The sequence below is a fragment of the Heteronotia binoei genome, chromosome 13 (genome assembly GCF_032191835.1).
Source record: "Heteronotia binoei isolate CCM8104 ecotype False Entrance Well chromosome 13, APGP_CSIRO_Hbin_v1, whole genome shotgun sequence".
Taxonomy (NCBI): Eukaryota; Metazoa; Chordata; class Lepidosauria; order Squamata; family Gekkonidae; genus Heteronotia; species Heteronotia binoei.
This window is the reverse complement of record NC_083235.1, coordinates 57112126-57135363: the sequence shown is the minus strand read 5'-3', so window position 1 is coordinate 57135363 and position 23238 is coordinate 57112126. Positions and strand designations below refer to the sequence as shown.

The 23238-nt window shown below is 44.5% G+C and overlaps 1 protein-coding gene across 1 annotated transcript in view; it reads right to left on the bottom strand.

The window, feature by feature from the left end:
* The window catches only part of FAAP100 (FA core complex associated protein 100), a 28775-nt gene extending 14904 nt beyond the window's left edge, over positions 1 to 13871 (bottom strand). Inside the window, exons 1-3 of the mRNA XM_060253145.1 lie at positions 13747 to 13871; positions 13161 to 13341; positions 10242 to 10360 (exon numbers count right to left, since the gene is read on the bottom strand). Of these exons, the coding sequence (XP_060109128.1) occupies positions 10242 to 10360; positions 13161 to 13325 (284 nt within the window). The 5' untranslated portion in view covers positions 13326 to 13341; positions 13747 to 13871. The remainder of the gene's footprint in view (positions 1 to 10241; positions 10361 to 13160; positions 13342 to 13746) is intronic.
* Between the last annotated feature and the right edge of the window lie 9367 nt (positions 13872 to 23238).

The window sequence follows — 23238 nt, the reverse complement described above, 5'->3', positions numbered from 1 at the left end:
GAGAGGCAAAGTCTGCCGAGTGCATTGCTGGTGGTCTTCAAGATAACAAAAGACTGGTGCTACATATTCAGCCTTGCAACCACATCTACAAAAACCTATTATTCTACATAAAAAAATTAGTAGTTCACTTGGCCACACAACCTGTGTTCATATGGAAAAAACAGGGTTGCTCTTACCTGTACCTGTTGTTCATGGAGGATCTTCTGTGCAGACATACATGGGGACTGCACATGAGCAGGCCTGCCACAGAGAGTTTTTTCTAGCTAAAAGCCTCTAGGGCTTTTAGCCCCAAAAGTCATGTGCTCCCACTTTCCAACACACCCATCCTCAGTTCCTCTAGAGCAGGGATGGCTCAACTTGCTTAATATAAGAGCCACGTAGAATAAACATCAGATATTTGAGAGCCACAAGACGTAAATGTTAGATGTAGGTAGGTAGGCAGGCAGGAAGATAGATGGGGAGGGAGGTGGAAAGAAAACAACTTTAAATTTAAATGCATTCTTCAAACTGCAGGCCATCAGGATGGTGGGGGATTCAAGAGCCACACAATATGTGTGAAAGAGCCACAGTTTGGCCACCCCTGCTCTAGAGCCACCAAAACCAAGAAGAGAGCATAAAGTGGGGCAAGAGGGACGGTATGTATGCCTGCACAGAAGATCATCAGTGAAAAACAGTTACAGGTGATATCCTGTTTCCATCATCAATCTTTTGTGCAGTCCCACATGGGGATTCTGATAAGCTACTCACCAGGTGGTGGGTGATGTTCTTGTCACTTGCACAACAATTGGAGTACTGCTTTGCCAACTTATGCCTCTCTTCGAGTTTGCAAGTCTAATGCATAGTGGCGTACAAACATATCTACCAATGACGTGTCACAGCCCGACAAATCTCTGACGGGGAACTCCATCCAAAATGGAGGAGGAAGCCATTGCTCTGGTGGAATGAGCACACACTCCCAATGGACATGGAAGCTTGGCCTGTGTGTAACATGTCCTAATTGCTGACACGGTCCATTTTGACAGTCTGGGAAGAGGTCCTCTTACCCATTGGGACCCATGTAACATGTGAAAAGAACACTATCTCTCCTGAAATCAAGAGCTCTTTTAAAGTAAAATAATAAAGCTCTCCTTAGATCAAAAATGTGTAAGGTTCTTGCATTCTCAGTGGCTGATGATGGAAAGAACACTGACTGTGTGATGTCTTGGGAGAGATGGAATTTTGGAACAATCCTTGGGCAAGAACTGAATACTGGGTTGCAGGACCACTCACTCCTGAAACATTTTAAGGAAAGGCAGGTTCATCCTTAGCACAGCGAGTTTGCTGACCCTCCCAGTCAAGATGATGGCCACTAAATACCAGACATTTGTGGACAAAATGGCCAGTGGACATGTGGCTAAAGGTTCAACGGACTTGAACACCAATATTAACAAAACCACCAAAAGGGACCATTGGGGAACAAGTGGCTCCTGTTGTTGATTTGTATTAAACAGGCCTTTGAGAAACTTTTGGGGCAGTCTGTAAGAGAAGGCAGACTTTCCTGCCAGGCCCATAGCAGTATACAGCTATGTGTATACAGCTTAAGGCACAGTATAAATGTGCCTTAAGAAAACAGTAGACTAAACTCCCAAGAATTGAGACAACTAGAGTGAGGGTGGCGCCATACTTATGATGAAGCTGGGAGAACATCTTATAGGACGTTTATGAAAGCCTATGAGATGGCAGTGAAGACTGCTAAGAAGAATTTCTGTGTGGCCTTCACTGAGTCTGTGAGTTCTCAACCGGCCCAATTATTTAGGACAATTTAGTCACAAACTACCTTGCTCCAAGGCAAGCAGAATGGTAAGGAACTGACTTTGGCTGTGAGGCATTTGCGAGCTATTTTGCAGGCAAGGTCTTGGCTCTCTGCCAGGACCTTTTGACCACAGTTGATGCAGTAAGGGAACTGGAAGCCCCTTGTCCATCTTCAGGTCCAGTTTTGGACTAATCCAGTTGGGTCTCCTAGGAGGAAGTTGACAAGATTCTGGCAGCTGTAAAGCCCACCATTTGTCCCCTAGATCTGTGCCCATCTTGGCTGGGAATGTTCCTGAAGACAGGGATAAGTTGACAATATCTTTCAGGGGCCTGCATAGATGGTATCTGGGCCCCTGGAAGATATAATCAACTTGTTCCTGTATTCAGGGACATTCCCAGTAAGGCTGAGGGAGCAGTGATGTGTCCACTCTTGAAAAAGCCTATGGTCCTTGCCAATTATTGCCCAGTCTTAAACCTTCCATTTCTGTGTAAGGTGGCTGAGACAGCAATGGCTGAGCAGCTCCAGGCTTTCTTGGATGAGGTCTCCATCCTGGATCCATTCCAGTCCAGTTTCCACCCTGGCCATGGGCTGGAGACTGTGCTGGTTGCCCTCACAGATGACCTCCAGGGACACCTGAATCGAGGCAGGTCAGCACTGCTGTTGCTTTTGGACTTAACAGCAGCATTTGACATGATTGACTATGGCCTTTTGGCTCACTGCCTAGCCGATATAGGAATATGGGGGACTGCTTTACAATGGCTCTCCTCCTGCCTTTCTGGTTGGGGACAGAGGGTGGCGCTTGGGGAGAGGACGTCTCCAGGATACCTGCTGGAATGCAGAGTGCCACAAAGGGCAATCCTCTCTTCAATTTTGTTCAACATCTATATGTGCCCAGTCGCCCAGCTGGTCTGACTGCCATCATGCTGATGGCATCCAGCTTTATCTGTTGGACAGACAGACTCCACCAAAGATATTCTGGACAGGGCATTAGGGGCTGTGGCTGGATTGTTACAGCAGAGCTGTCTGAGATTAAATCCAACAAAGACGGAGGTCCTATTCCTGAGTCACGGGAGCTTGGGTTGAGAATCTGGCTCCCAACACCTGGCAGGGCATTGTTGACCCCAAAGCCAAGGGTGAGGAGCCTTGGAGTGATCCTGGATGCTTCACTTTCAGTGGAGGCCCAGGTCTCTGCTGTTGCCAAGTTGGCCTTCTATCATCTTTGGCTGGTCAGGAGAGTGGTTCCCTACCTCACCTCCCAGGACTCAGCTACAGTGATTCATGCAATGGTCACTTCCAAGCTAGATGATTATAACTCGCTCACCCAGGGCCACCCTTGAACCTGACCCAGAAACTGCAGCTAGTGAATGTGTTGGCGTGCTTGCTGACAGAGATGTCTGTGTGAGCATGCATTCAGCCAGGGTTCTACCAACTGCACTGGCTGCCAGTTAAGTACTGGACCCAGTTCAGGGTAATGGTATTGACCTTTAAAGCCTTATGCGGCCTGGGACCAGTATACCTACCGGACTGTCTCTCCCTGTTTGTGTCCCAGACAGCCTTGTGCTCTGCTGATCAACGCCTCCTGGTAGTTCCTGGCTCAAAAGACATCCACTGAGCCTTGGCCTGGTGGAACATACTCCAATGTCAGATCAGGGACTTGTTACAGTTTTGTAGAGCCTGCAAAGCTGCTCCACCAGGCCTTTGGCTGAAGCAACCAACATTCAATCCATCTTGGCATTCCTGCCCCCAGAAATACATCTTCGGACTAATCATCCTGCAGGAGGCATTAAGGACTGCCCTGGAGTTTTTGTCTTGTTTCCTGCCATCTTGCTTTATTTGATTGTTTTAACTATATGTTATTCTTTATATCTTAACTGCTGTGAACCGCCCTGAGTCCATTTTTGGGGTTGGGCAGGATATAAGACTAATAAATAAAATTTAAGGAAGTGTAACTGCTTAAATATTGGCTGCAGAGGTGCCTGAGAGGGGGAGGTACCTTTGTCCTTGCACCATTCAGAGAAACATCTCCATATAAAGAGATATGGATGGTTTATATGAATACAGGAGGATCTCATTTGACTTTATGGGAGAAAACTAGGTTGTTGTCTGGAGTCTCCACACTGTCAAGTTGAGTCAGCTGACATCATTATAAAGCACCAGGCCTATACTCTATCATTTGGTTTGCTCGGAAATTGGATGCAATGGCTCCATGCTATTTCTATGAGGGTGGAAAACTATATCTGGAGGGGCCAGAAAGGGGCCAACAGGATCATGTCTGTACCTTTCTCCTGATTTTCTCTATAACTCTGATGAGTAGGGGGAAAGGTGGGAAAGTATAAAACACAGCATCCTGCCATGGGATCTGGAATGCATCCACAATGAAACCCAGTTCTCTCCCTGTCCTTGAACAGAACCTGAGAGCTATGGCATTTTCCCTTGCAGCAAAAAGGGCCACTTCTGGAACCATCCATAGGGCAAAGACTGATGGGTTCAGGAAACTGTCCTGCTCAATATGTCTGGCCTCTGTGTTAAGAACACCAGAGACAGGGATGGCACAAATAGTTACATGCAGTCCTACCGCCAATGACCACAGTTAAAGCTCTTTGGCATAAGCTCCTGGAATTTGTGCCACCCCTCTTATCCAAAAAAACATTGTGGTCATATTGTCCATTTGAACTAGAACTGTATGATTTCATAGGATATCTGTGAAATAGCTAAGGATGTTGCAAACCACTCATAACTCCAGGATTTCAGTGTGCAACAGCCTTTTCTGCCAAGATCATGCTCCATGAGCTGATAAGCCCCATACAGTGTGACCCCCAACCCATCAAGGAAAAGTCAGTAGTTAATGTAACTTCACATTGGGGAACTCCAAATGGGACATCCTGTTGCAGATTCTCAGCAGAAGAATCACAGGTCTAGGGATAGATAACACATGCCACTCACTATGAAACAGGACAAAAAACAACTGGAAAAGGAGCATAGAAAGTCTTCCTAGCGCTATTACAGCTGTTGTGCAAACCATCAAACTGGCAGGCATTATATACTACGCACTGTCTGAAAATATTTATGGGTACACTTTACCACCATACTGGTAAACTGTATCAGCTGGCAAGAACCCTTCGGACAACATAGAATCCAAGACGGCTCCAATAATCTGTACTCTCTGAAAAGGGACCACCCTTGACTTTTCCCAATTAATCAGGAGGCCTAGCTTCTCACAAGTTGTTAAGACAACAGTCAAGAGGGCTAGGAGACCAGAAGCCAATAATCTAAGCAGAGAAATATGGTACATCCCTATAGGTATATGTAGGTCACTGCCATGCATTTCGTGACCACCCAAGAAGCAGTGGCCAAACCAAAGGGTACCACAGTATATTGGTAGACCATAATAGAATCACAGATATTTGTGATATTGAAGATGGATGGAAACATGAAAGTAGGCATCTTTCAAGTCAATAACAATAAACCATAAGTCTTACTTTAATAATTGCATAATCAAAACTAGGAAGACCATGTGGGATTTCAAAAGAGAGGCAGGCATTTAGGCCTCGAAGATTTAGGATGGTCTAGTCCCACCGGGTTTTTTTAATCAACTAAAAAGTAATGGGAATAAATTTTATTTATTTATTTTGCAGATTTATAGGCCACCCTTTCCCATAATGGGCTCAGGGCGGCTTCCAACATAGTAAAACAATTAAAACAGTTACAACAATTTAAAATTAAAGCGATTAAGCCGCCGCTCACATTAAGGCGGCATGGATGGTGAGAACGGGTCAGTGCAATCAATGCAGTCAGTGCAGTTGTCTGACAGTTGTCAGAAGTAAGGCCAGTCAGAATGCAGCCTTATGAGAATGATGAGAGTCTGTGGCTTGCTGGGACTGGTGTCCCTTTCTAGGTCTGGGAGCACTTTTCCTTTTTGAGTAACCCTGTTGAGGCAGAAAGGGTTTGGGGCAGGATATTTTGACCTTCAGGGACTAAAATAAAGATAATCTCTCTGGTAAGGCTGCCAGGGCTGATGAGAGAAGGGTTGTTGTTTAAGCGGAGAGGGGCTTGCGGGCATAATGCCACGAATTTCACAGTCTGTTCTTTTTAATCTATGAAAATGCCTAACCAATTTTTTCTGAAAACAAAATTGTACCCTCTCAAAGGACAGATCCTCCAATTTTTGTCTTATCTCCTCAGGTAGTATGGCCACCCTGGCCCAGGCATGATGCTGCAAAACAATGGAGCTGGCCACTGCTCTTGCAGTTGAGTCAGCTGTACGACAGCTGGCATTAATCTGCTGTCTGGACAGTCTGAATGCCTCAGTCTGAAGCAGCTTACCGAGGGGGTTGTTTATCCACAGGTAATAGTTTGAGATTCAGGAGAATCCTTCTGACAGAAAAAGCTGATATTGACCATAATGGCCTGGTAATCTGAGATCCTGAGACCCAAGGCTGAAGAGGAGTGTATCTTACACCCCAGGACATCTAACTTTCTACCTTTCCTTTCAGTTGGAGTGGCCCAACAGCTGACAGAGTCCTGTTTGATCTTATAGAAGTGCTCTATTCTCCAAAATGTGGCCTGAAGGGATGCTGGCTTCTGCCACAATTCATATGATAGATCATTCAAACCTTCCAGCATGTGAAAGGCAATAATGCCAGATAACTCTGAGTACAGTCCAAAATCTTATATTTAGGTTTGTGATCAGTTGTTGCCACTTCAGTCTCAAGAACTGGGCCATCCTAAACATCTGTTCTCCGTACAAATACATACGAAGCTGCCTTATACTGACTCAGACTCTTGGTCCATCAAAGTCAGTATTGTCTACTCAGACTGACAGCGGCTCTCCAGGGTCTCAAGCTGAGGTTTTTCACACCTATTTGCCTGGACCCTTTTTAGTTGGAGATGCCGGGGATTGAACCTGGGACCTTCTGCTTACCAAGCAGATGCTCTGCCACTGAGCCACCGTCCCTCCCCTTTAGTGGCTCAGATACAAATCTTCTGTAGGAGATGCTAGGGTTCATCTGTGCTTGAGTGAGTTTCTCAGAACTGACCTTGGAACCAAGACCCTGTCCTCGCCTTCCTTAATATTGGACACCAGAATGGGTGAAAGTGGTCTCCTAGAAACTGTATCTGATGTAAGAAGGCAGTCTGTGCTGAGAGAGTCGGCATCAAACCAGACCCCTTCTGGCTCATGAAGTGTCATAATTCTCCCACTCATAAAGATGCCAGGGATACAGAATATGGGTATGAATGCAGAGACCAGGGATAGAGGTGGGAGGTTGTGATCATGGAACCTGTGGGTTGGATTCAGTTTCAAGCATGCCTAGAGTCAAGACGGCCATTGGTTCTGTTTCACTATCGATTTCTGACGGGGAGATTGATAGTGATGGTGAACCTGGCGCAGGTGACAGAGTTTTTGGAAGCGCTTAAATCTCTTGGGTGCGGGTGTCAAATCAGGTGCTTGAGTCGATGCATGATGCTTTAGATCTGAACTACGCTTTTCTTTATGTTTGGTTTTAAGTTTGGGCTTCTTAGCATCTCTGGGTCAGGGGTGACTGAGATCTGGAGACTGGATTGATTGTGGTTTAGATCAGAGAACTGATGGAACCAACCTGGCCAATTAGGAGGAGGAAGAAGCTTTGGGTGGGTGCTTTGAAGCTAAAGTCAGGTTCGATGGGGCATTGGTGCAAAAGTGCAGTTTTTACCTTTGATGCCCAATTCCCTCTAGCCTCTTAGGTGTGAAGTGTTGGCAGATCTTACAGGTAGTCATGTTGTGCCTTTCTCCCAAGTAGAATAAGCAGAATTCATGCTCATCTATGTCATTTTGGCACCATAATGGCTTTCCTCTGGGCCATGCCAGGCATAAATGATCACTAGCTGCCCACTGCACAGCAAGGTGACGGCCAGGGGCAAACCTAGAGGAGGGTAAGAGCTCTGTACAACTCATGCACAGTGACTGAAGAACAAAGGCTTACAGAAGAAGCAGAGCTAGAACCTTCTCTTTCAGCGCTGAAAAAGAAACTGAGGGTGGGAACGCTGGAGCGTATGACTGTTTGGGCAGGAAAAGTCTGGTTCCAGCTCCACTGCACAGTGCCCCCCTAGAGGCCTAGAAAAACCTCTTCACAGCAGGCCTGCTCATGCGCAGTGCCCATGTAGGACTGCACAGAAGATCGAAGATGAACAGAACTGCATTTCCAATTTCCAAAAACTTTCTTGCCTTACAGCCTTGTTGCAATTCTTACTCAGTGCAGGCACATAGCTATTTGCAAACCTTTCACAAGCTGATCATCCTTCATCCCCAAAGGCAGTTTTTTCCTTGCTGCAACTTTAGACCAGGTCTGCACAACTTACAAACGATAGCAGCCCACTTGCTAGTTGACAACTCTACTGATTTTGCAGTCTACGTAGCAGGGAAAAATCTTGGGGCACGTCAAGCACCTGGCATGTCACAGTGTAAGGCTGCTGAGCTGTTTTCGGCCTGCCAAGTCACAAGCAATGCAGGTCTGCTTTACAGCAAGCCAGCCAATAGCCTGACAAGCTAAACTTTCATGCTAGACTATCAGAAGTAACCTGTCTCTGTCAGAAATAACACGTCCTCACTGCTTCCTCCCACAACAATCTGAACGAATTAGCATCGTGGACTTCTTACAGGAATCAGACCCTGCCCTCTGTAAGCTGCAGGCAACAGAGAATCAGTCTGATAGGAAAAGAAGAATCATGCTCTGTTTCATTAGGGATATTATTGAGTCAGAAGGACCTCAATGGTGCAAGATTCCCTAGGTTTGTGCTGGCCATCTTGCCTCTTGAAAACCTCCAGAAAAGAAGCTCCCTCAGTCCCTCTGAGGAACAAGGTCCCTGCAAGCAGAACAATAGAACCTGTAAAATCCCTTTAAAAATACAGTGGAATAAAAGCACTAGGTGGATAATTCAGCACTGTGTAATAGAGATAAGGTTTTTTTTCAAATTTAGGTTTTGGTTCTCAAAGCAGTTTAACAGTAGAACAAAGCAGGAGACAATAGGGTGGAATAGGGTGCTTCTGGCACATGACAGCTTACAGTCTGAATAAAACTTTGTTGGTCTTAAAGGTGAAACTTGACTCCAGCTTTGTTCTACTGCTTCAGACCAACATGGCTGCCCACTTGGGTCAGTTTAAACGAGGACAAAGGTAGGAAATCCCTGGCACATGTGCCAACAGTGGCTCATCAGACCATTTTGCTTGGCAGCCAGGATCATATCTCCACCTAAGTATTTGAGGCACTGGCAGCACAGCATAGCTGGAGCTAATAGTGCAAGAGAAGCTGACAAGTGCCCATCATTGTCTCTCAAACCTGCACAGCCACCACCTGGGATGCTGGCAGTACTGCTTGTGTCTTGGCTTATTCCTAATGTGTCTGGTTAACTGCAACCTTCGCAGATAGACACTGCATTTTTTTCAGCACATGGACTGAAGAAGGTTGCCTTCTCCTGCAATAGAACATCAAAATACAGGATCAAAATATAAATCAGCAAGAAGATATGAAAATCTTAATCAAATAACATTATACATCCCATGGAATTAAAAGCAGCGTGCTTAAAACCAGTCAATTCCAGTCATCACCAGTTTGACAGGAGTGTATGAAAAGCCTACCAAGTGAGATCGCAGGCCCATCTTATTTACTATTGTTTACTCTGGTTGGCAGCAGCTCTTTTGAGAACTTTGGCAAAGATGTTGTCCAGCATGTGCATACTTTTCTGGCTGGAGATGCCAGGATTTGGGATCTTCTGCAACTAAAGCCTTCGTTCCGCTACTGTGCAACCCCGCATGTAATGCTATTCTGACAGGAAACTGCTTTATACAGAGCCAGATGCTGGTCCATGAAGCTCAACACTGTCCACTCTAACAGCCTAGAGAGCTGCTGCCAGAAAAAAAAGGTCTTTTCTAGCACCTGCTGCCTTCTACAAGCAGTGTATACTCTGCCAATGAGCTACAGCCTCTCCTGTTTAAGCAGCTACTGAAGTGGCCTGTCAGGTCTCCTCAAGGATGGCACTCCAAAGGACTGCAGCCATCCCTGAGAAAGCTTGGTGGTTAGCAGGAAAGAGATTAATCACTGACAATGATGGCATCAATAATTTAAGATCTCAGAAGTGGGTGGCAGCCGTCATTCCCTTTAAGCTGAGTTAGTATGAGCTAGGTCACAGTTTTTAGCCTCTGGCTTACACATTTTTGTCTTAGCTCAGGAAAACTGCTCCAGAGCAAACTAATTTATGCAGTAGCTCACAACAAAGCAGAATTTTTGTTCACAAGATTCCCCCTTAGCTTAGAGGGAGTATTGCAGCGATGGCAAATGGTGGTAATGGGGAGATGCCCCCCCCCCCCCAATCTGGAGCTTTCCAATCTAAACTACTGACTGAAAGTACTAACAGCTAACACACTGTCTTGTCAAAACCTTCAGCTCAGTCAGATAATGCCCCAGCCAGCTCTCACCTGCTTTGGTAGTCCAAGGACACACAATAAATGCCAACTCCAGCACACAGGATATAAAGCTGCTGGTGGAAAGGCAGGAGCTCCACATGCCAAACTTGATCTGGAAACCTGTAGACAGCCTAGGAAGGAAACAGACACAGTGAAGAGGACTGGGAAAGGAGAGGAGGCCCTCTTCAATTGCTCCTAAGAGGTAGAATTAAAGAGAAAGACAGGCACTGAGAATTACCTCTGAGGCACCATCCCCTCATCTACACAACCACATTTCTGGAAGACCAGATATATGAACACGCACCCAGGGCTGGTTATCAGCAGCCTGGAGTGTACAAGGCCTGTCATAATCTTCCTTAAACTGGTCACACTGAGAAAGAAGCCAGTGGTCTACCTTTGCAACAGGACAATCAGCACTAGATCCATATGCGCAGGATCATTCAAAGGCTCTGCTCCTGTGCCTTTAACAGTGGCATGACATGTAGAATTGGAACAGATAAGGCTTCGCCTGTTTTATGGATAGTGTGACAGGATAAAGTTTCACTTGCTCTATTTCTAAAGGTCAGGCTATTGTTAAAAGGTACAAGGGCAGGGCCAGGAAAAAGTCAGCAATCCCATTTACAGATATTATATGCAGTTTGCTTTAGCAGTAAAACAAAGAATACAATACTCTGGGAATATCTCCCCCCTGAAAGCTACAGTCACACGGAGTAGAAAGAAATGTGTTCCAAATGAGCATCTGTTACCTCCCTGCCTTCTTTCCTGCCCACATTAGGTCTGGCCAGACAAAGCATCTTTCAGACAGCGAATGGCATGCAGTCAAAATCCACAATGTCTGCACATATTTTATTTAAGTGACTGCCACACTCATAAAACCTGTAGATGTAAGTTTTTTCCTCTTCACTAGCTAAGGATTTACTACTACTTCTGTTATATGAACATTTCAGTAAAGCTTTGTCAGAACAACGTACCTCATAATAAATGGAGATTGTTAGTGATAAGTGAGTTCATTTTAAAACCTCTCAACCACTGGCTCTGCTATCATACTGTGCTGATGAACAAGTGACATATTTTACTCAAGATGGGGTTTCATTTCATCAGCGAGGGAACAAGCAATAGCCCACATGGATGTCTGCAGCTAACAGCAATTCAAAGGTTTGAAATCGGAGTACCTTCTAAGCACTAGAAAGCTTGCAAAGCTGAGATTTTTAGCATTACATGTGATCTGGAGAACCAGTAAAATAAAAAAAAGTGTTAACCCATTTGTGCCCTATTTCTCTGCATGAGGGAAAAGTGTAGGAGGCTAAGCCAGATATTACCATAATGGGTTCCCTAGGAACAATCAAGGGAATAAATTAGAGATACATTTCATGCAGTGCTAAGGTGCCTAGCATGAGCCTAGCAAACAATGTAGGAAAAATGGCATACATATAAAAGCCCAGCATTTAGCTTCATTCAGCCACGAAAAAGAATTTCAGTTCTTCACCAACAGAGAACAGCAAAACAGAGTGTAAAAGATTTGTGAAAGGTGTCAGAAGTGAGATGTCAAACCCCCCCCACAAATAAGTGAACAACAAAGCTCAGATAATCACTCTGCTATAAAAAGGGTGCAACAGCAGAAGCATGCACTGAAAAGTCACTAGAGCATCTTCTTAAAGATTTACAGTGCAATTGCATGTAGATTTATGCCAATCTAAGCCCAATAAAACCAATAGGGTTAGACTAAAGTAATTCTCCGTTGCACAGTTAGATGGCTAATGTCAGGTCCTACATATTAGTTAGCATTCCCTAATGATTTTTCATGAGAAAAGATATAAAAAAAAATCACAGGTTTTATGCTGAGCCTGCCAACATGCAACAAGCATTTCTGCAAAACTGAGCAATATTTCTCCTGTATTATCATCACAGAAAATGAAGGTAGAGGACCACCTGTGATAGTCTGTTGCTACAGCCATGGTACATAATACTAGGTTTATGGAAAGAAGATGGCAATGCAACACAAATCGTACAGAACTCGTTTCTCTGCTTTGACCACTTATGCAAGCTCTGAAGCACGCTTGAAGGCTTGCAGTCTACTCCCCAAACCTACTAATCACAGAACAAACGAGTTGGCCGCCAATCCAGCGCATTCCATATTCCCATTCCTATTTTATCAGCAGTAGAATGTTCTGTATGCAAGCTCCCTTTCCCTCAATGTAAAATGTCTGCAAGTGCAGGGCTTTACTCCATAGCCCTTATTTTTAGTAATTCTCCTAAATGTCTAATGCTTCTCCACATAACATGCACCCAAACTCTCTTTCTCCTTAGAGCACTGTGTGTGTGTGGGGGGGGGGGCGTCAGAGTTCCATTGCAAATATGAGTTTATACATATATGTAGATTTTCCAACAAAGCGTTTAGTATTACTGCTAGTCACAAAAGTACAGAAATACAACACACACAACTTGGGTCTCCTGTACATATACAAAAGCATCTAGAAGCTGTAACAATCCTCACACTGGTAGGAAACAGCTATAAAACCTGCCATAGCGACAGCTGGGAAGCTGAGTTACTAGGAGAGGAAAAGCACATGCTGAGGCTCAGTTATCCCCTAAGCACTCTGGATGCATCATATTGTACTCACAATTGGGATGCTCGTAAGGTGGATTTTTCTTCATAACAACTGGTGCTTGGAAACCAGCTTTAGCAGTTAAAAGCATAAAAACACAAGTTAACTGGCACAGCTTACAAATGCGATGTGTGAAAGAGTTTAAATCAGACTAGTAGGGGTCTTGGACCATCTGCCCAGCCTTTCTTCTGGGATGCCAACATGAAGATCCCGGAAGTAGCTGGCAGCATCTGACCTACTTTCCTGGGGCCTTCACATGTCCCCAGTGCCAAAGACATAAAATGGACCAATCTAGATTTGGCCGGGAGAGCCATATACCACTTACCTTCATCAGCCGCCCTTCTTGATCATAAACATAGACATACTCCGTGCCATTGGAGAGGTAGATCTGGTTGTCGTGGCACAGCACTCTAGGCTTCCCAGCTGCTAGCCCCCCCACCGGGCAGCAGAATCCTGCCAGGTAATCCACCCTGTGCCCCACTTGTGCCATGACCCCCGGTGCCAGCCTGGAAAGAAGACCAAAGAGAGATGCAGACATGGGGTGGTGGGGGTGCAGGACTGCCCTGGGGCAACCCTTTTCTCTTTACATGCCCACAAGCGTGGGGAAGGAGCGAAAGGATTGCATGACAGCATGCAGGGCCCCTCCCCTCCCCGCGCCCCTCCCCTATTAGCCTTCTTCGTCTTCCCACCTGATCGATGCTGCCCCGCACCGACGTAGACTCCCCGTTGTTAGGATGGATAGCGCTGAAGAGGACAACAAAGGGGAGGGAAGTAAAGGCACAGCCGCCCCACGCGCCCCCACCCCAGAAAAGAAAAGCTACCCCCGAGAGGGCAGAAAGAAGAAGCCAGAACCACGGGGGCTTAAACAACCAATTCCAACCCCCCCCACCCCCATGCAATTCCCCCCTCACCACAAAGGGGCGGGCCCGCAACTGTGACCCCGCCTTCCCGCCGCTCTGTGTCTGGCGGAGCTTCTCGCGTCGCTAATTACTGGGCGCGGGCGGCAACCCTTCCCCCACTTTACGGCTCGCTCGCTCTCTGCGACGAAGTCTGGGCGTGCTAGAAGAAGCCGGCTGGGCAGACACGGGTTTACGACAGGTCGTAAAACGGAGTGGGGCGAGAGAGGGGAATGGGGCGCGTGATTCTGTGAGGCTGCCGGGGCTGAGGGCAACAGGGGTATTTGCACCCTAGGAGAGAGCTTCTGGCGAGGGCTCCCCTTACGAAAGCTCAGGTTCGTTCGCTAGGCCGGGAAAGAGCTCGGAGTGTTGCTTGCGGTCGCTGGAGATTACGCCGGATCTCATAAGGCAGCCTCATTTGGGCAGTTATATGGTTTCAGTGGATTGTGGATAGGACAATGGGCATTAATGAAGTGGATAATGAAGTGTTGGCGCGAATGCTTAATAGGGCGAGGTAGCTACAGACAGGTTCCTTTTAGAGCCCGGAGGGAAAAAAGGCGATTGGGAGAACAGTAGGATACTAATGACACAGGATACTATGGAGAGATGGAACTTCCATAGCTAGAGGCAGTTAACCAGCTGCTGGAGACCGGCCCCATCGTATGGCAATATTGTCTATGTAAGCTGCTTGTCGTCCCGGAAACATTTCACTAGTCTCTCTTAGACGTAAGGTGCTGGACTCGATAGACGTTTTTAATGAACCCTGTCAGGCTTTTCTAACCCTTCATAGTTACAGTAACCCTTTCATGAGTACAGTAAAGCACCCTCCCTCCTATTTTAATGGTACAGTAAGTACAGTGCAGCTTTGACCTGAATGACCCAGACTAGCCAGATCTCGAAAGCTTAGCAGGGTAAGCCCTGGTTAGTATTTGGATGGGAGACCGCCAAGAAACTCAAGTCCAGGGTTGTGATACGGAGGCAGGCAAAGGCAAACCAGCTCTAAACGTCGCCATAAGGCAACTGCAAGTTGCAATTGGTCAGCACTTTCCTCCACCACCACCACCAAGAACAATGAAAGCAGTATCGGGACAGCGGACTGTGCAGACAGGTGGCTTATAAAACTCGCAGATTCTTTGTTGTGAAAAGGCAAGGAGTGTTATAATGCACCAGAACCAGCAGATGGCATCGCTGCCAACAGTAGATAGGAGCTCTCTTGAGAGCCGAGAGATAAAAGGATGAAAAGGGAGAAAAAAAACGGGAGCTGCACATCATCCAAGTGGTCTAATCAGGGGAAGCGAAGGAAAGCAGCAGGTGGGATAGCTAGTTGGTTTCTCAGATGATCGCATGTCACTACAGGCCCCCAGTTACTAGCTTCCCCCATCCTTTACCCATCTGTTGTTCTCATTACTCCCTACACAGCAGCCCCTTTTCATTTCAGTAACAGTGGTTGACCAAAAGGAATAGTTCAAAATATTCCTGTTCTCCAACTACAGTTAAAATAATGCATGTAACTGTGGAATTTGTATACTGAGATTTTTAAGGAGAGGATTGTTATGAGAGAAAACAAGGTACCAAAGAAAGGGGAATGCATGTTTAGAATTAAGTTCTATTAAAAATGCAGATATTTGGTTCCAGTTAAACCTGCACAATTGATGTATGAGAAGCAGGGTTTTTAAAAATTAAATATTTCAACTATTTAAAACAGATTTTAATTGTTTAGGTATGAGAAGGGTCTCTTAAAAATAACAACTTAAAAATGAAATCTGAATGTAATGCAAACCAACACTTTATGGTCCAACTCTCACAGCCATACATTACTACTGGGAAAACCATAGTTTTGACTATACGGACTTTTGTTGGCAGGGTGACGTCTCTACTTTTTATTATACTGCCCAGGTTCGCCATAGCTGTCCTCCCAAGGAGCAAATGTCTTTTAATTTCATGGCTACAGTCACTATCTGCAGTGATCTTAGATCCCAAAAATGTAAGGTCTGTCACTACTTCCATGTCTTCCCCTTCTATTTGCCAAGGAGTGATGAGGCCGGATGCAATTATCTTAGTTTTTTTGATGTTGAGTTTCAAACCTACTTTTGCACTCTCCTCTTTCACCCTCAACAAGAGGTTCTTTAGGTCCTCTTCACATTAGAGTGGTATCATCTGCATATCTGAGGTTGTTGATGTTTTTCCCGGCAATCTTAATTCCAGTTTGTGCTTCATCCAGGCCAGCATTCCGCATGATGTACTCTGCATGTAAATTAAATAAGCAGGGTGACAATATACATCCTCGTTGAACTCTTTTTCCTATTTGAACTCCTTTTCCATGCCTACTACCCACCTTGCATATCACACCTAATCCAATCAAGCCTGCTATTGTCATTCATCTGCTGTTGCCATTCGACATCTGAAATCAGCTTTGTAAACTTTATATCTCCAGTACCTTGTGTTACATTTTATGGCACACATGGCCCGGCCCAGCCCAGCAAAGTAACATCTATGTCAGATCTGGCCCTCATAACAAATGAGTTTGACACCTCTGACCTAAGGTGGTATTGCTCTGTCAAATCTGTAGCCCATTTCATGTGCAGAGTATTTGATCCCACTTACTGTTTGTAGTTACCATGGGACACTGTGGTCCTTGTGTTTCTTTTGGTTGTTTGCAGGCAGCCTTCCAAGAGGGGCATTCTCAGTGCAAAGCTAACCCACAGCTGCAGTAATCAATATCCATCTAGCTGCTGTTCTGTGTGCTTACCACCTCTCTTCTTTTAGTCTGGCCTCTGCACCATTGCAAGCTGCCTAACAGCTAGTAACTTGATCAGCACAGTGATACCTTTCATGGGGGAATCTCTCTCTCTGTGATTTTGCAGTCTGTCAGTATAGCTTTCAGAGCACCGAAGCTTCTTCATCAGACTTGCCCTCAGAACTCCATGCCTGGTGCTGTTCAATACACCTGTGAATTGTTTCACATCTTTTACTGTTCTAATGGCATGTGCCTACTCATGACTAACCTTAGTTGTCCTAGCATAGGACTCACTTTCGGAGGGGCTGAGAAAACAGCTGTGCACCAGCAAGGAAGGGGAGAGGCGGCTCCTCAAGTTCATGAAAGCTTTGACCCATTTCCTTAGATTTAAATCCACTTGCCAATTAGAATGCACTTGAGTCAATGCTGTATTAGTGCACTGGTGAAAAATGTATTGTGGTTCCTGCAGCAGGATCATCAGCAAAACTGGCAAGGTAACCAGTACTAGCTTAGAACAGTATGTTGTACTTTTTGTACTGCTGAAAAGGTAACAAAAGATGCTCCCCCCTCCCCCCGATGACCGCTAAAGGAACACTAGCATCAAATGCTATAATCCTGTATTACCAAAAAAGATTCTCGCAACCGCAGTTAAAGGCAATTTGCTGAGTATCCATGAAAGCTAAAGCTTTCCACAAAGCAAGCCCTTTTTGAGAATTGTCAAGAACAGACACATCTCACAAATGTGAGATGCCAATTCTGCTGCAGCTGAGCTCAGTCTGTCTCTCTCAAACAGAAAAAAAAACTGACAAGAAATTGCAGGCAAGAAACTTGTCCTCAAAAAAGTAGAGATCTTTGCTAACTAGCCGTTCAAAAACAAATTAATGAATAACTACAGTCAGGGTTGGAGGACATATATTTCTCAAGACCTTTTTGAAGTACCAAATATGCTTGGTACCCTGATAATCTTATCCTGATGACAGCAAGAGCTAAAGTTCTTACAGATCCATCCTGAGACTTTAGGTTTCAAGTTCCTCTGAAGGTGCTTTCAGGCAGAAGCTGTAGTGTGCATGGATGTGTCAATGTCTAGCAGAAGCATCACAAGATAACATTCTAAAACTGCTGCTTGGAATCATTTTTTCTTGTGGTTACTTCCTCCACCCACTGCTACTCCAGATTAATACTACAGCTGCGGCCAGTAGCCTGGATAGACTTTAGAAATTCTACCATTCCTGGTGATTGGCCTTAAATATCACGATGCTATCCACTCTGACTACAACCAGCTTGGGGTTTAGCACAATCCTTTCCAAGGCTCCGGCCAGGTTTGCTTAGACAGTGTACCTCATATCAACAACTTTGTGCTTGGAAGCAGTGTAAATCTATTGGGCTGATGGGAAAAATCACAGCACTGCTGCTTTCCCCTCACCAAAATGCTAGTGTTTTGTCCTTATGATAGGGGCTAGTAGCCAAGGGTTACACACAGCTCTACAGATTCTCAGGAAAGGGGCGCAGCTGTTAACTCTCAGGGAAGGGAAGTATTATATAAACTCAGTTACTCATAATTTGGCTGAAGCTCATCTTTGATATTTGGCTAAGTGGCACTTTGGCTTGACTTCACCCAGTTCCCAGAAAGGGCCTCGGTTCATACAGCAAACACTGAAAAAAATGAAGATCCTGTCCCCTTTTGCTCGTGATAGAGTGGAGGTGGGAGGGGTTTTAAAACACACACACACACATATTTTGAGGATCTTGGGCAAACTCATCACCACACAGCAGGCACGGAGGCCAATAGTACCATTGAAGATGTGGGACTTCACACAGGCAATGACTTGGGTTTCCATCCAAGGTGTCCTTTAGATTCAGAAAAATTGAGACGTATGTATTTACATTTGGGCATATGCTTTCAGTGTATTTGTCATTTAAAGAAACTTGTAGCTATATAAAGCAGAATAACTTTTGGTTAAGCATCATAGGAAGCTTGAGGCTCCCTTTGGTTTGTCAAGGGAAGGGGGAGAAAGCAGTGGAAATCTATTCTAATTTGACTTTCAGTATTAACTGCTTTGATTCTGGTCAATTCTGTTACCATTTAGCTACTATCCTAGTTTGCCCCTGCTGGCATGGCAGACAGAGGAAAGTGCAGTGATAATTCTTCTCTCTTGGTTGGGCTTGTTTCAGGTGCATTCCTCTCCTCCCCCCCCCCACCTTTTACAGCCGGTATGTTTTTAATAATTTAACAATGATATCCACCATTACATCTAAGAGATGTATTAGCACAGAACCTACATGTTGATAATCTGTACATTTCTAGTTCCTACACTGGAGATGTATGGCTTGTTGGGTTATTTATATACAGGATGCCAAGAACAAAAGCTTTGATGCAGCTGTTAGATACTTCCCCCCCTCAGTGCTTAACTACAATATCCATATTACCTAGACAACAGAGCCAGTACAATTTATGCAAGTGAGACAGAATCACTTCCTTCTTGAATGTTCAGAGAAACTTTGGAATTGGTCAAAGACAGGGCTTTTTTGTAGCAGGAACTTCTTTGCACATTAGGCCACACACTCCTGAGAAAGCTTACAGTAAGCCCTATAATAAGAGCTCTTGAAGGACTGGCTACATAAGAGGGGTGTGGCCTAATATACAAATGAGTTCCTGGTCAAAGAACACCTGGTTCTGGTGTTACTGAAAGGAGCAGGGTACAGGTTAGGCACCAGCTCTCTGGCAGCAAAGCATCATTTCCCCAAACTCTTCAAGCTGCAGAGGAGTATTTTAAGGAACAGGCCCTCTTCAGACTAACTGTCCTTGTGTACTCATGATCCTCTTAGCAATGCTTCCTCCTCAGCGGAACCATGCTCCCAAATTCCATAATCCCCACAACCTATCTGTATTGATCCTGAGAGCAGCTTTGCAACTTGTGTGATTTTTTTTTCATGGTAGCAATGAATAGGGCAAGTAAATAACTCAATCTAGGAGGGAAAACTGATGGCTTGAACTTCTAGAGCAATTGTAGTGCACTCCTGTTGCTTAGTTTCCATCTGTCAGAGGTTCTGTGAGTTTCTTTCCATTCCGGATCAAGATTCTCCGGCGTTTGGCTGGCAAGGGAGAAGCCTCTGGTTGGATAGCCCTGATGGGAGTCTTTGCAGGTGTCTGGCCCTGCCCTTTATTCATCTCATCCACAAAAGACTCTACTCCCTCAAAACGTGTAGTCAGTTCTCCAAGCCGTTCTTTGAGGGCATTGAATTCTTTGTACAGGTCATCAAGAGCATCAGAAAGGGATTTGATCCTAGAAAGAGAGAGATGATGATAGGGTAGGGGTATAAAAAGGACCTTAAATGAAGATTCTCTAGCAGGCATGCACATCAGATATTTCCTAGAAGCAAATAACATCTTTATTACTACCAATGCTGTCTAAGGGGGAAGACTCACAGCTGAAGCCAGCATTTTCCCAGCTGTCAGTAGAAGTCCTCCTGTTGGACCCGAACTATGCTTGTATATACTTAGAGGTAGCCACCAAAATTACTCAGTTGTTCATTGGGAATGGGGCTTTAGACACCGTTAATGTACACTGACCAGGACATCTTTTGTCTTGCTTTACTTTCAACTAGAGTTGTACAATTTGTATCTCTTAAGGCTGAACATGGCTCACCAAGCTATGTATTGTGGCCTGAAAGGTGCTCAACAATTGCTTTGCAAGTATGTGTTAAGCCCCTGACAAGCTCCAATACGTGATTGGCAAGTCATAATTTGTGCAGACTTTAACAGGTTGTGTAGATTTAAGTTATATTAAACATTTAAAAATTAATCTTACGGCATCTTAAACATGGTTGTATCACAAGTTTTTGTGCCACTGCTGAAGTGGAATCTAACATACAAAAGATGTTAGGTGCCACAAGACTCCTTTGTTTTTGCTGCAACAGACTAACACAGCTTCTTATCTAAGAACAGATCACACCAGAACCCTTAACTCACCTTCCATAGTCAGGCAACACAGTCTGGTGGTCATAGAGGAGGAGATTCTTGATTTGAGACATGATAGCAAATTTCCAGTTGTCCAGGACAACAGTGAGATTGGCACATCTCTTCATGTTGACTTTTTCAGCTGGAAAAATTAGGAATAAAAAACAATAATATCAAAGAATACACCCCTTTCCCTGAACTACAGACTCATTTCTGGACTTGGGTGCTTTCCTACCATTTACATTTGATCTGAATTGAAATTGTAATAATTTGTCAAGCAAAGAGCACATGTATGAAATATATTCTAAAACAGATGAAATCAAAATAAACTAGGCTTATAAAGTATATGTTTGTGCTCTGAAGGCAAGTCAGATTTGTGGCACATCCTAGCCTTATGGACTTAGGATGGATAAAAAGCTTTTAAGAACAACATTATGATGGGATTCCAAAAATATATTTAATAATGAAGTTATATTTTTAATGGCAAAATTGTATGTTGAAAAAAATATGGACAATGGACAGTTCAGATCTAGTATATTTTAAGCACCCCCCCCCCCTGCCAATCTCCTCAAAATGAGATGCCTGGCCTCCTAAAAATATATTGTGGAAACTTGGTTACATGTCACAAGGATGCATAAATTCAGAGGTAGACAACTCCTTGTTCAGTTATAAGGAAGTGTGAAGTTGTTATTTTAGAAGTGTACAGATTGGATGACTGTTATCAGCAGTCCTTGTGAAAAGTAGCCACTTACTTAATGTGAAAGATAAGCTTATACTTTTGACTGCCAGATGCTGCAGTGTAAGTATGGGACTCCATATATATGCAGCTGTCAGTATTGTCACTTACGACTAGCAGGGCTTTCCAGGGTCCGAGGCTGAAATTTTTCACATCACCTAAGCTTTTTGACTAGATATGCCAGGGATTGAATTTGTGGACTTCTGGATGCAAAGCAATGTTCTCTCACTGAGCTACATAAATCCTGTGAGTTTAAGATGACGAGATCTGAACAATATCTAACTTGGCCAGTTTCCACCTAGCACTCTGTTGTCTCTTTGCAACCGCCCCAACAAAAACTTCCTGAATTGCCTAGATTGTGTTCTAGGGGGAAACATAAGCAATTTGTGGCACATTACCTTCAGATCTGTAGTCCCATTCAGAGGTTGTCTGCTGCCGCTTTGGTTTGACAGAGCAGCTGAGTGCCACAAAAAACAGCAGGGAGAGTATCTGTCTCATGATGCCTTTGTGGGATGATAAGAAAGCCATTTAGAAGAGGTTTCCCTCCCCCTGTACTGTCTCAGCAATGCAGCAGAAAGTGCAGTCTCTTGTGACTCCTCACCTCTGTCCCTTGACAGCACCAAATGGCATCCTTCAACTGGGAATGTTACAAGGAGAAAAGGGGGCCTCTCTGGCTCAGGACTGTGCAATCTTAGCCATAGTCCTTGCAGCATCTCATTCTGAGGTGTCCATCCATGGGATAAATCCCAGCATGTCTTTAGTTGTTATGCAGCATGGTATAATGGTCTGAACAACTAGTGTGGGAACCTGGACCCCGTAGGCTAGAACAAGCTTCCCTTCAGATTAGCCTTTGTCCCCATTGATTAAAAAAATCAGTATCTATCCACAGAACAGTATTAAACTTTTTAAATATAGTAGTGGTGGTCAGTGTTTAAGCTGAGTTAGTGTGAGCTAGCTCACAGATTTTTAGCCTCCAGCTCACAAATTTTTGTCTTAGTTCAGGAAAAATGGCCCCAGAGCACAATAATTTATGCAGTAGCTCACAATGCCTGTAACTCACAACTTTAATACCAGTAGCTCACAAAGTAGAATTTTTGCTCACAAGACTCTGCAGCTTAGAGGGAACATTGGTGGTGGTGGGGAGAAAGTACATTTGACCAGGCAAGTGAAGCATTCACAGCTCAGCTGCTGGGAAGGATTTGCAGCAAGCGTAGAACATACCAATTCTTATATAAAGTGGCAATTTACAGCTTAAAAAACAAAGACCACTAGCCTGATGTACAACCTAGATGCATCAGAAACATACTGGTTGAAGCTTATGGGTATCTGCCTTTTGTTAGTCTACAGCTGTAAGATCATCTCCTATTTTGGACTCAACACTGAAATTACTTGTGCATCCTTTATTCTCCTTAAACCTGGTGCATTAACCAGAATATGGCCTATTCCTACAATTCTTTTGGAGTTAAGACTGATCCACCATTATATTCAAACACAGGAAACAGAAGTGGCATTCCTTAGGATTGGAGACATTCATCTCAACCTACCCTTGCCTATAATTTAATCCCAGTGGTACAGATGAGGGGATAAACAGAGCTAATTTAGCAACTGCTTTCAGGTTCTCGTGGTTCAGGGACCTGTGCCCAATGTTTTAATTCCTGGTTCCAGTTTGTGCTCCTCTATTAATTTTCTCTTGCAGACATCAGGTTAGATCTTGCCCTTGGTGGCACTTTCCCCTCGACTCAAAGAAACCTTCCACTGGTGCAGGACTGGCAGAAGAACCTCCCATGTCAAAGGAAAGCTCCTTGAACCAGGAGAAAGCACTGCTGTTAGTGAGATGGATCTGTGGAATCTAATACCACCTCAGAAATACAGGAGAAACAAATCCCATGGCTCCAATAACACAGACACAACATACTTCAAGATGAGAATCCATTTTCAGAATGGAGATACAGATTTGTTAATGGAATCTCTGCAAAGCCTTCACAATAGAGAGGACTTCACAAATATTGCAACAACTTTGGAAATGAGTACTGTACCCCAAACCCATTTTAGAGGCAACAGTTCTTCGAACAGGAT